We start from the raw sequence: 13,585 nt of genomic DNA on the forward strand, positions 1-13,585 counted from the left end.
TCCCACCTAGGGCTGCATAACCTGAATCTAATCATGAGGAAATGCACAAACCCAAATGAGAAGAATTCTATGAAAAAAGTATTTTAAAGAAACAGTATACTTCTAAAATATAAACAGCATAAAAGACAAGACAAGCTATTCCAGATTATGATCTTAGACTGCATTCCGTATTGAAGTGGAGAAAATTCTATATTAATAAACAATTGATTGGCAAAATTGGAATACAGGTAATAAATTAGATAAAAATACCATATCAATGTTAATAATTACTTTTATGTGATCACTGTAGCGTGGTTACATAAGAGAATAACCTTACCCTTTTTTCGTATTTTGAGACAGAGTTTCACTCTTGTTGCCCAGGCTGGAGTGCAATGGCACGATCTTGGCTCACCACAACCTCTGCCTCCCGGGTTCAAGCGATTCTACTGCCTCAGCCTCCTGAGTAGCTGGGATTACAGGCATGTGCCACCATGCCCAGCTAATTTTGTAGTTTTAGTAGAGACGGGGTTTCTCCATATTGATCAGGCTGGTCTCAAACTCTGAACCTCTGGTGATCTGCCCGCCTCAGCCTCCCAAAGTGCTGGGATTACAGGCATGAGCCACTGCGCCCAGCAAGAATAACCTTATTCTTAAGATATAGTGAAGTATTTAGAGTATTCAGAGAACACTATATATGTAAGTTACTTTCAAATTATTCAGAAAAAAACTGTGTGTGTGAATGTGTAGAGAGAAAGAGGACATGCAAATGGTGCAAAATGTTAGTAACAGGTCAATCAGACACACTGTATTCTCTTCTTGCAATTTACCTTTAAGTGTGTCATTATTTCCAAATAAAAAAAAATTTTCAAACCTCCTTCATTGCTGACCTTTTTCTTGCTTGTTTCTAATTTTTCTGCCCCTTTCCCCTTCCCTTACTACTCTGTTATTTCTCCCTGAGGTCATATGGTAATACCATTTATGACTCTCACAGCCCCATTCTCATCCTTTGGCCTCCTTTCTCTCTGACTGCCCATTTTGCTTCTTTTCCCTTGCTGATTCTACTCTCATTTTCTCCCATGTTCTTTCCTCCCTCCTTTATAATAATGGTATCCTTTTTAACACTTCTCTCTTCATCATTGTCCCCCTAAGATAAAGTGCTTCCACTTCAGCAAAGATACTCTGGGCCGGACAAGTTTAAAGTCCCTATATTGGCAGCATCAGCCTGCATGTGACAGTGATGCTGGGTCTGACATCAACAATGGAGGGAGATGATTAGATATGGTCTAGACTTTTTGCCCATGTGACTGTGTCTTCTTTGCCAAAACAAGCAACGTTTCTTTCTGGAGACAGTGCATGTGTTTTAAAAGCAGCTCTTATGTAGGAATACTGGGATGAGTGAGAATCAGTACAACAGGTTTAATAGCAGGGACAAATACCTCTTCCTCCGCTGCTGGAAAGGAATCCCCCAAGACAGTATGTGAGGCTAGTTATCAACTACTGCAAGCACATTCTCTTCAGAACGTTCAAAGTGTTACACTTCAACTCAAAAGAAAACACAAGGGCCAGGTGCTGTGGCGCATGCCTGTAATCCCAACACTTCGGGAGGCCGAGGCAAGTGGATCACCCAAGGCCAGGAGTTTGAGACCAGCCTGACCAACATGGTGAGACCCTGTCTCTACTAAAAATGCAAACATTAGCCAGGCACGATGGCCTGCATCTGTAGTCCCAGCTACTCGGGAGCTTGAGGCAGGAGAATCACTTGAATTCGGGAGGTGGAGGTTGCAGTGAGCTGAGATCATGCCGGTGCACTCCAGCCTGGGCAAGAGTGAGACTCTGTCTCAAAAAAAAAAAAGAAAACACAAGTTCAAAGATACTAAACTTACTCCTTTTAGCTGGATGCAGTGGCTCACACTTGTAACCCCAGCACTTTGAAAGGCTGAAGCAGGTGGAGTGCTTGAGCCCAGGAGTTCAAGACCAACCTGGACAACAGGGCAAAACCCCATCTCCACAGAAAATATTTAGGTTGGTGCAAAAGTAACTGCAGTTTTTGCTACTGAAAGTCATGGCAAAAACCACAGTTACTTTTGTACCAGCCTATTAAAAAAATTAGCTGTCTGTGGTGGCAGGTGCCTGTAGCCCTCGACACTCAGGAGGCTGACATGGGAGGATGATCTGAGTCCAAGAGGTCAAGGCTGCGGTGAGTCATGATTGTGCCACTGCACTCCAGCTTTGGTGACAGAGTGAGACCCTGTCTCAAAATAATAAAATAAAATTAAATAAATAAACTTACGCCTTTTCTGTCTTGAACGATTTGTCACATGCTGGGCAGTAGAGGTCATCATAGAGCTCAGCGTCCTCAGCCTCATCACTGTTTTTACCTATAAGAGGGAAGCCTACAGTAAGAAACCTTTCTGATCAGAGCACAAATCTAAAATATGCTGACAAATTTCATCTCTTTGGTAAGGATCTAAACTCGCACATAAATTATAAATTAAATTTTATTTCTTTACCAAAAAAAAAAAAAATGCTATCAGGATTTGAGTTGGCTTTTTAAAAGAAGCACCGTACTATAAGGAAAGGCTTCCAAAAAAAGCACCTTACCTTTCAAGTTCTTTTCCTAAGTCTACTTAAAAGAAGATTTAAAACATCCTTAAAGTCTTGGATGTGAGCTAAGTTTAAAAAATTAAATCCCACTTTAATAGATCTACCATGAAGCAGTTTTTTCAACAAAGGTCTTTCCTTAGTTTACCTCTTGAGCAGGGTTTGGTCCAAACACATTTAAAACTGTGAATTACTCTTAAATACTTAATAAATTTAGTTTATAACATTCCATCACTATAAGACAGATAGGCCATAAGTTAACATACTACATGTAAAGTTTCACATTATAAACTTTTACGTTTTTGGCTTTATTACAACTGAGTAATTACTATCAGTATAGTCCACAAAAACTAAGTGACTAAAAAGCTCAACTGAAATTATTTTCACAAACCCATATTCTATTTTGGAAGAAACAAACAGGTAAACTGTCATTTGGGATTTATTACGGGACCAATAAATATCTCAAGGTATCTCTTCCATGTCCATGTTGCTTATTTATAACTGATGTCAGTATGATTCTGAAGGACTATCTCACTGAAATCATAAATGATCAAAATATACCCTATCTAGTGTTAATGTTTAATATACGGTGTTAACTTTCCATTATGGTATTGTAGACTTTCAATATATCGTATATGTGAAATTTTAATTAATCAAATAGTTAACAATACTGGATTTGAAGCAAAAACTCTGGATCTAAAAATGGTCATACGTTCTCAGGCACATCTCATAGCTTCTCAGAGTCCTAGTTTCCACAACGGCAAAATAGAGACAATTCCATGAGCAAAACCTCCATGTAAGGGGGATTGTGTGAGGATCCAGTGAGATCTTGGATGTGAAAGGACGCTATAAATTGTAAAACTCGATGTAAATTAGGCCATCTCACATTTATAGAGTGCTTTTTAATTTTCAAAGTACGTTCACAAGTATTACTTCTGATTCATTAATAAAACACTTCCTAGTCATTTTGAATAAATAAAAGTTTATCATTTTATCATTTGGGCTACTAATCTGAAAAATCACATTTGTAGATAAGGTAAAATTGGGTCAATTTTATAGAGACAGTGGGGAAAATACAGCTATTCTCAAAAATGCCCTATCCTTGCCTTTTAAGGAAGTCAAATACCTGTGCTCTAATGATAGCGGCAAAGAAAACAACATTTTGGCACACGAAGAGGAGCCCCTCTACAAAGTCACAAGGGAGAGGAAGAATTTATACACAACACATAGATTCTCATGCAATATCAGCTTTTCTAGAAATAGTTACTATTAAAACTTGACCTACCACTTAATTTTTTCTTTAATAGTCACACTTGTAAACATGGCCATTTGTCATGTTACACAGCTAGAAGTACACACTGTATAAAAACAACATTACCATCCTCCCCATCTTTGAGTTCATGTTCTTCCATTTCGTTTTCATCCGACCCATCTCCAAACTCCTTCTCGTACCGTGCCTCCATCTCCTGGAGCTCCTTCTCCAAATTCGCCATAGTCATCCAGCTCTGTTCTCTGTACTGCTCCGCCAGTCTGGACACATACAGCACAGTCTCATAGCAACAAGCACGCCTCTGCATGGTTTATACTTACTACTTAGGTTTAAAATCCATTCCCCCTAGAGAGCTTGCTCCCAACCTATCCATGCTTACAAACTTAAAAGCTGTGCTTAGTTAAAACCAAGGCAAAGTCACTTAAACCTGTTACCTGTTACATGGTTGATTTTAATTGCTCCAGCAGTAGATAATAGGTTTTGAAACACGTAACTCAGCAACTTATTAAAAATCTTCAGACAATTTTAAGTCGTGTAGGTAAAGTGTTAATTTTCAAAAGATGAGGGTGGGATGAGTTAGGATTCTTAAGAAGTGAGTAATTTTTAAAAGAATGCTATAATGCTCTGGACAGAATGCTTTTACAGTAACTTTTTAATAACAAAACTTTAGAGGAACTAAAATGAACAGAGTATCTGAGAGTACACTGACCAAAAGGCAGTACTGCACGGTGGCTAAAGCAGGAAAGTGTGGAGTCAGAATTCTCAGGTTCAATTCCTCTACCATTTACTGGCTCTGTGATCTTAGGCCTGTCTGCCTTGTTTCCTTGAAAGAACAAGGAGGATAAGTTACTTCACAGCATTGCTGTGAGGAAGGCACTTAGAACACAGCCTTGCATAGAGGAAGAATAAAATTAACGTTAGTTATTAATTAAAATTATTAAATTTTACAAGAGTCTAAAGGATCTCTCAAATGTAAAGGGTCTCTGAAGGAAAACATGCAATTCAAATAAAAACTTTAGGCCAGGCACTGTAGCTCATGCCTATAATTCCAGCACTTTGGGAGGCTGAGGTGGGCAGATCACCCGAGGCCAGGAGTAGGAGACCAGCCTGGCCAACCGGGTGAAACCTCGTCACTACTAAAAACACAAAAATTAGCTGTGTGGCGGCATATTAAGCCTGTAATCTCAGCTACTTGGTAGGCTGAGACAGCAGAACCCCTTGAACCTGGAGGCAGAGGTTGCAGTGAGCCGAGATCGTGCCACTGCACTCTAGACTGGGCAACAGAGCAAGACTCTGTCCCAAAAATAATAATAATAATAATAATTTTTATACAGTAGATGAAAAAACACTATCCAATGCCACAATTTTAAAAAGAACAAAAAGCAGGACAAAGCCAGGCTGATGACTGAACCCATCATGAACATGTCAGGTACCTCTGGTGCTGCCTCTGACCCCCACTGATACTGAGAAGAGGGCCCCGCGCACGCTACGCACTTGGCCTGCTTTAGCTTCTGCTGCCGCCTCATCTCTTCGGCTTTCCTTGCCTTCTCTGCATTCTGTTCTTCCACAAGTTTTCGATGAGCCTGCACTCTTTTATCTCTTTTACGAATGAAAGCTACCAGCTGACGGACAAGCTCATTCTTCTCTTTCCTTGCTTTGTCCCGAACCTTTTTGTTTTCTTTTTCCATGGCTCGTTTTTCCCAGCGGTTTGAAGCTTGTCGTGTATCATATTCTTCCTTCCATGCAAAATTCCTTTGAGTGCAGAAACTCTGCCAATAAGCGTAGAAAGGATGGACTACCTAGCGACAAAGAAAACAGATTAACTTCTGGGCTTTTAAATTTTTTTTTAGAAAAGCAGTAAATATTAGTGATGCAAAACATCTTTTAGCTTTCTTTTTTCACATATATAACACTTCTATTAATCACTGGAGAAGACAGTACTTTTAAGGCTTTCTAGAATAAACCACTCTTCAAAATAAACCTAATGAGAAAATAAAAATAGCCTTACTAATCACTGGATGGGACCATGGTGATTAGTAAATAATCAGTAAATAATCAGTAAATTAAAAGGGAAAAGTAGGCATGGTGGCTCACACCTGTAATCCCAGTACTTTGGGAGGCTGAGGTGGGTGATCACCTGAGGTCAGGAGTTTGAAACCAGCCTGGCCAACATGACGAAACCCCGTCTCTACTAAAAATACAAAAATTAGCCGAGCATTGGTGGTGGGAGCCTGTAATCCCAGCTACTTGGGAGGCTGAGGCAGGAGAATCGCTTGAACCTGGGAGGCTGAGGTTGCAGTGAGCTGAGATGGCGCCACTGCACTCCAGCCTGAGCGACAGGAGTGAAATGCCATCTCAAACAAAATAAATAAGTAAATAAAATAAAAATAAAAATAAAAAATAAAAAAGGAAAAGTAGAGGGAAGGTTGCAAGAGATCCAAAAGCTACTTTAGAAAGGAAGAGAGACAAAGAGAGGTCATGGGATAGGTCCGAGAACTAGAACCAATTGTTTTAAAACGAGGAAATGGGAAGCTGGGAGCTGTGGCTCATGACTGTAATCCCAATCTTTTGGGAGGTCAAGGAGGGAGGCCAGGAGTTCAAGATTGGCCTGGGAAACTTAGCAAGACCCCACCTCTACAAAAAAATTTACAAATTAGCTAGATGTCATGGCGCACATTTGTGTTCCCAGCTACTCAGCAGGCTGAGGCAGGAGGATTAAGCCCAGGAGTTTGAGGCTGTTGTGAGATACGATTATACCACTGCACTGCAGCCTGGATGACAGAGTGAGACCATCCCAAAAAATTAAATTAAATTTAAAAATGGCACAGCGATAAATACTAATTATAGAATACAATGCATTTTTCTTTTACCGTATCATAGTCACTCTGGGAGTCTCCAAAAGTTGGGAAATCATCATCAACCTCTTCCTCTAACACAGATTCTAGTTCTTCCTTGGCAATCATTTCAAAAACATTACGATACACCGTGTAAAAGCCCTAAAAAACCAGTAACAAAAACAAATTCTTAACACTTTTACAGCCTAATCACAGAATAAGATTTTAAAATACAAAATGAAAAATTTTAATGTTGAAGAATTTTGGGACAAAGTTCAGTCCCTGAAAGTACATTTAGATTTCAACTGGAGGTTTTTATACACTGACGATTTAAACATGAAGGTAATGCAGCTTCAGTTTTCAAAATGAACACTGCTTCACTTTCTATTACAGAATAGTTTTAAGAACTCTCTTTGCATGTGAGTCTTAGTACTTGACAAGAAATTAAGGGTGAGTTCATTTATCTTACCTTTTCATCATCTCCATAACCAGAATAACAGGTAACGGTGAAATAGCGTAGCAAATCTAAGCTGTCATCTTGATATTCGCCATCAAGCCCACCCTTAAGTAGGGCCTCTCTATGATTATCATACCTGAAAAACAAAAATTAGCATCATCAGTGAAGGCTGAATAAGTAAGAATTCAAAAGGATTTCTTGCTCCTTTTGAGTATTACTACTGTACATTTTTGGTTGTGGATACGTCCAATCCATAACCAAAAACTTTTAAGGAAATATTAACATGAAAAGAGTTCATAATCTTTCACAGAACTGTTAATTTTAACTAGGCCTGCAACTTCTGATACATTATACAACGCTAGCCCACATGAACAGGGGAATTTAAAAAGCCAAGGAATTTCCATGACTGTCTCTGAGTTCTGTACTTCCACAGGAAAGAAACACAAAACAGGACATAGGAAATCGGGCCCACAGAATCATTACACATCTGTGATTTGGAAATTTACCAAGACGCACCAGAATAAGACTCTTCCTATATTTATGTCAACTTAATCTAGGAGCTTCACACACATACAATTACTTCTCATAACTCTGTAAAGGCAGTTGTTATCTCCATTTGATATAAGAGGAAATGGAAGTCAGTGATATTACGTAATTTGTCATCCTTGATCATAAAACCAGTAACCAGCAAGGTCAGAATTCAGAAGCAGGTCTCCTACATTGGGAAGACCAGCTCCTAGCCACTACGTGGTACTGCTTCCAGGTAAAAAGACAGTTACTAGGCAAGAGCTTTCAATAAAAAGACAAAGGAATCCCAAGGATCAGAAAACAACCCAAGATCTTGAGAAGAGACTAAGCAAAAGGAAGTCAGGAAAGAATTTCGAAGTTCTGAGAGGAAGGCAAAAGCAATTCCAAGACCAGATCTCCAAATTCCTTGGTAGAGAAATGTTCAGGATCCTCTCTCTGATTTTCTTCTAAAACACAATTTTATAAGAGTTTTCTTTACAGCCTTTTTTTCTTGACAGCCACCTGTGCTGTACACTGTTTAACAGAAAGATGATTTGCACAGTAGCTCTTTGTAAGAGCAGGATCTTACACAGTTATGTCAAAGCTTACAACCTATTTCCTTGTGGCAAAAAGTTAATTGAGAATCTGAAAACTGAGAACTTCAAACATAGTAATTTTCATCTGGAAATTATTTTAAATGATCAGACCATCATTAGTAATATCTGTCACAGATGCAGAAACTTAATTCAATTTATTCATATAAAGTAGCTTTGAGGATTACCATTCTTGTATTAAAACACTGTATTGGCCGGGCACAGTGGCTCACACCTGTAATCCTAGCACTTGGGAGGTCAAGGCGGGTGGATTGCTTGAGGTCATGAGTTTGAGACCAGCCTGGCCAACATGGTGAAACCCCATCCCCACTAAAGAAACAATACAGGTGTGTGATGGCACACACCTGTAGTTCCAGCTACTCAGGAGGCTGAAGCAGGAGAATCGCTTGAACCTGGGAAGTGGAGGTTGCAGTCAGCTGAGATTGCGCCACTGCACTCCAGCCTGGGTGACACAGCAAAACTCCGTCTCAAAAAAAAAAGAAAACATTCTTCCTGTCTGATACCAGTAAATCTGTCATACACCAAAGGGTATTTAATGAGAAGTCACCTAAAGTATCAAAATTAAAATGATAAAATATCACCAAACTTTCTGTTTCACCCCCTATGAAATCAGATAATTGGAGCAATCATTTCCAAGGTTCCTTCTGACCCAAACATTAGATTTTATGTGATGACTAGGTGACAGATGTTTCAGGACACACCAAAAACCATTTAATGTACTAAATTTGAAAAAAAAGCCACCTATATTGACAATTGCTCCCAATATCATAAACTAGGATGGGAAGGACAGCGTGATGCTCACCATGCTCTTTCCTGAGGGTCACTCAACACGTCATATGCTGCCTGGATTAATTTAAATTGTTCAGCTGCTTCTGCGGCATTATCCAGATTTTTATCTGTTAAAATAAAGTAACAGAAATTTAGTCAATCAAAAACGTAGAGGACAGAATCTAAATAACACCTCTTTCATCAGAAATGCCATAAACAGATGAGAAGTGCACAAAACAAAGACAACTAGATCAAAGCAGAGAGACCCCGTATAACAGTCAATAATCAAGATTTGTTAAAAGTATCAACCTAAGTAGAAATTTCGGGCTTTTCCCTAAGCTTTGGTACATCACTAAACAGTCAACTGGGCCGGCGTGATGGCTCATGCCTACTGTAATCCCAGCACTTTAGGAGGCCAAGGCGGGTGGATTACTTGAGGTCAGGAGTTCGAGACCAGTCTGGTGTTCAACATGGTGAAACCCCGTTTCTACTAAAAATACTAAAGATTCGCCCAGCGTGGTGGCGCACGCCTGTAGTCCCAGCTACTCGGGAGGCTGAAGTGGGAGAATCACTTGAACCCAGAAGGCAGAGGTTGCAGTGAGCCTAGATTGCATCACTGTGCTCCAGCATTGGTGTCAGAGCGAGACTCCATCTCTAAAACAGAATAAAATAAAATAAAATAAAGCAAAACAAAACAAAACAAAATAAAAGTAAAATAAGTCAACTGGATATCCACAAATGGAAAATCCTTAGTATAAATTTTAGTTTTAAAAGGAGTAAAATAAATAAAATCAGTTCTAGAAAGGCTTATTTTGTGCTAGATTACATTTAGTGCTCACATTTTTTTTTTCTTTCTCATCAATGTATATCAAAAGAAATCTCATACAGTTTTAAAAATATACACTAATTAGTTATTATTTCCTTAGCTGTGCTTCCTGAACCATGGAATTCAGAAAGCGTCCTTGCCTCAGGGTGGTAGCCAGCTTGCAAGACAGCACCCTGCCTCCTGGCATTCATACCTTGTGCAGTCCCTTCTGTGTCAGCAAGGTTAGTCTGTGTGACCATCAGGAGATGGCAGAAGTAATGGTACCTCACTTCCGAGATGAGGTTATAAAGGACTGCAGTTTCTACCTTGGGCTTTCCCTCTCTCTTGATCACTCTGGGAGTGGCCAGCTGCCATAGCATGAGCAACTCAGGCTGCCTATGGAGAAGCTCATGGGATGAAGGAGGTTCCGGCCAACAGCCAGCAGGGCACTGAGGCCTGCCACAACCACATGAGTTGGTGGTTGATGAGCTGGAAGCAGGTCCTTTCAGACAATGAGAGAAAGCCAAAATCATCTAGCCAAGCCACTCCCAGATTCTGATCTTTAGAAACTGTGGGAGTCCATATAGTGAATATACGCTTGCTGTTTTTGTTGTTTGTTGTCTTAAGCCCTGAGGTACTGGTAATTTGTTACATAGTAATAGACAACTAATACATTCAGAAAGTAAAATATTTTGAATTGACTATGGAGCACACTAAAGTTCTTCTTTTTTTTTTTGTTTTTTTGTTTTTTGAGGTGGGGTCTCGCTCTATCACCAGACTGGAGTGCAGCGAAGCGATCTTGGCTCAGCTCTGCCTCCTGGGTTCAAGCTATTCTCCTGCCTCAACCTCCCAAGTAGCTGGGACACTACAGGTGCGCACATTTAATTTTTGTGTTTTTAGTAGAGACGGGGTTTCACCATGTTGGCCAGGATGGTGTGATCCGCCCACCTCAGCCTCCCAAAGTGCTGGGATTACAGGCATGAGTCACCGCGCCTGGCCGGAGCACACTAAAGTTCTTTAAGCTACAGCTCAATACTACCCTTCCCAAGAAGTTATAAGGAAACATGACAGCAATGTATTATCTACAAATAGTTTTGCAGCCATAGACCACGGCTCTTCAGGGCTTCCTGCTGCCCATTCTCAGTTACCATCATACCGATGCCATAAATTATGATGATATTTAGAGAAGATACTTGCATTCAGTTCCTAACAGGTTTGGTTTCACAGGAGTTAACTGATATTTTAGTCATATTTGCATGCTTCTTCCTTGCACTGATTTCTAATTAATCACCAAATCTGGTCATTTTTCCTTCCCAACATCTCCTCCCCTTGGGCTTTCCCCCTCCCGCTGACCCCGAGCCTGGCCTGGGCCCTTACCCATCTGTCCACTGCGGACTCTCCCTAACTTCTGTCTCCAGCCCTCTTCAATCCACTCAGTTGCCTTCATAGTACCCTCCCATGGCAGCTTAATAAAACCAGCCATAACTCTCCCTTATTTAGCGAAGCAAATTTCACAGTCCTTGGCCTAATATTCAAGATTACAAGAAATACAATCTGATTTCAAACTACTCTTGTATTCAAGAAATACAATCTGATTTAAAATCACTCTTCAGAAAATTATATACGCTTTTGGTCACAGCATTCTCTACTTCATTTACCCTTTCCCACCTAGAAAGTCAAGGAATTGCGAACTTCCTTCTAATTCCTAACTCGATGTCTAACAGTAACAACCCAAACTCTAAGAACACGCTTCTACACTAACCACTAACCCAAACTCTAAGAATATACTTCTATACTATTTTTACATTTATTAATTTTGGTTGTATCTTCTGACTTTCTGCTATGATGAACATCAGTTCATTTACTTCTGCTCTAATATATTTATAATCACATTTTTGTCATGCCTCTGTTGGTAAACCTAACTTTAAGTAACAGACCCACACCTCTCTCTCTCATTCCATCAACCACAGCCATTACCTTTTGACTTTGGATCCCTGGCCTTTCCTTCCACTCCTCTCCTAATCCTTATTTTTCAGACCTGCAATAAACACCATCTTCAGCCAAACTGTCCCCTGGAACATCTTTTGTCCTCCACCATGCTATCCTCCATACTGTTGAGCTCACTTTTCCAAACTGCATTCCTCTAGGATCCAGTCCAAACTCCTCTGAGAAGGGGAAGACTCAATACAAAGTAACTCCCTCCCTGAATTCCTGGAGCATATATTAGTTGTTCTATTAATCTAATCACCAATTATGTATGTTGCGATTTTTTTTAGAGGGCAGTTGTATTTAACTTTTCGTTTGTGTAAAGCAGAAAGCTGTTTTCCTAACAAGACTCTAAGATCCCTGTCTTAGCATTTCCAAATCTACTTAGTAGAGAGCAGTGACTTGCATATATTGGATACTCTGTAACCGTGTTTACTGATTAATGCAAATATGAAAGCCTCTTCATATGAACTTCAAAAAGCTGAGCGTCAACTACTGTCTTAGTTTCCCAGCCTGGAAGATCAGATTACTTCATAAAAGTCACACAGGCCTGGATTATAGTCCAATGACACATCCAGAGGAAGGATACTTCTAAGTAAACATACAAACTTTACTAGGGAAGCCGCCTGATTAAAACTTTTCCTCGGCAGAATCATGTCCAAAGTGAGGTACAGGGTCTGCTTAATCAGCCTATTAAAATAAAAAAAAAGCGAAAAAAGTGCATTCCTATTTAAAAGATATTTTACTAGCTCTCGTCTCTTAACTTCTTAACTAAGAAAGAAAAGGAGCCATACATCAGGTTGAAGTATCTGGGATACTGCGTCAAGGGACGCAGGGAAGGGCAAGCCTGGGGCAGGTCCGAGTTCCGAGTCCCCGACTGCTCCCTCGTGGTGTCTGCGACCTGGCAGCAGGAACAGGTGAGGTCGCTGGACTTCAGTTTTTCCCCTACAGTGGCGATGCGGGACCGGGGTCGCGGGTATGAGGAGATGGGGTGTGAGCCGAGGGGCGCCTGGGCGGAGCGCTGCGCCCACCGAGGCGGGCGGGGCAGCGCCGGGCACCGGCCGGGCCGGGCAAGAAGCTCCTAGGCCGCCAGGTCGCTCTCTGCTGCCTCCGCCGAGTCCGATCCGGGGAAGGGACAGTCGGGGAGGGCCGGGCTTGTCCGAGGGCCCGCGGCGGCTGCGGGTCAGGTACCTACCCGGGTGCCATTTCAGGGCCAGCTTCCGATAGGCCTTCTTCAGCTCCTCCTCGCTGGCGTCGCGCCGCACCCCCAGCGCCTCATAGTGACACTTCATCGCCCGATCGGGCGGGCGGCTGGCGCTGGGGCCCGGGACGGGGTCGGGGCCCGGGCCCGAGCCCGGGCCGAAGCGGCGGCGGCGGCGGCGCTGGCAGTCTTCTCCGGCGGGAGCCCGCCGCCCGCACTGGGCCAGCCAGCGAGCGCGGCGGCGGCGACAGCGGCGGCGGTGAGGGTCAGTGAAGGCGCGCGGTGGCGGCAGACTACGCGGGATGCGGCACGCGGGAGCGCGGAGGGGGCGGTGCCGACGGCCGCCGCTTCGCATGGGCTAGGGGTGGGCTCTGTTCCGGAAAAGGCCGCGAGGGAGGGGGTGGGGCCTCGGCGGGGTGAGAGGCGGGGCCGCGCGGGAGGAAGGCGGGGTCTTGGCGAGAGAGAGGCGGGCCGCGCAGGAGAAAGGCGGGAGCTTGGCGGAGAAAGAGGCGGGCCGCGTGGGAGGAAGGCAGGCCTTGGCGGGGAAGAGCAGGAGGAAGGCG

At 42.2% G+C, this 13,585-nt stretch overlaps 2 protein-coding genes across 3 annotated transcripts in view; one reads left to right on the forward strand and one right to left on the reverse strand.

Moving 5' to 3' along the window:
- The window catches only part of LOC105473056 (DnaJ heat shock protein family (Hsp40) member C21), a 25,295-nt gene extending 12,026 nt beyond the window's left edge, over positions 1-13,269 (reverse strand). The window contains exons 1-7 of the mRNA XM_011726656.3: positions 13,017-13,269; positions 9,065-9,158; positions 7,154-7,277; positions 6,721-6,846; positions 5,345-5,649; positions 3,959-4,110; positions 2,270-2,357 (exon numbers count right to left, since the gene is read on the reverse strand). Coding sequence (XP_011724958.1) covers positions 2,270-2,357; positions 3,959-4,110; positions 5,345-5,649; positions 6,721-6,846; positions 7,154-7,277; positions 9,065-9,158; positions 13,017-13,113 — 986 coding nt within the window. The 5' untranslated portion in view covers positions 13,114-13,269. The remainder of the gene's footprint in view (positions 1-2,269; positions 2,358-3,958; positions 4,111-5,344; positions 5,650-6,720; positions 6,847-7,153; positions 7,278-9,064; positions 9,159-13,016) is intronic.
- LOC105473058 (RAD1 checkpoint DNA exonuclease) overlaps positions 12,672-13,585 on the forward strand; it is a 22,941-nt gene continuing 22,027 nt past the window's right edge. Inside the window, exon 1 of one of the 2 annotated variants that reach the window (XM_011726660.2) lies at positions 12,672-12,738. The gene's annotated coding sequence lies outside the window, so the exon portion shown is untranslated. Of the gene's footprint in view, positions 12,739-13,161; positions 13,288-13,585 lie in introns of those variants that run through there. The other variant, XM_011726661.3, reaches the window with a different exon arrangement.

This window comes from Macaca nemestrina, chromosome 6 (genome assembly GCF_043159975.1).
Source record: "Macaca nemestrina isolate mMacNem1 chromosome 6, mMacNem.hap1, whole genome shotgun sequence".
NCBI classification, from domain to species: Eukaryota; Metazoa; Chordata; class Mammalia; order Primates; family Cercopithecidae; genus Macaca; species Macaca nemestrina.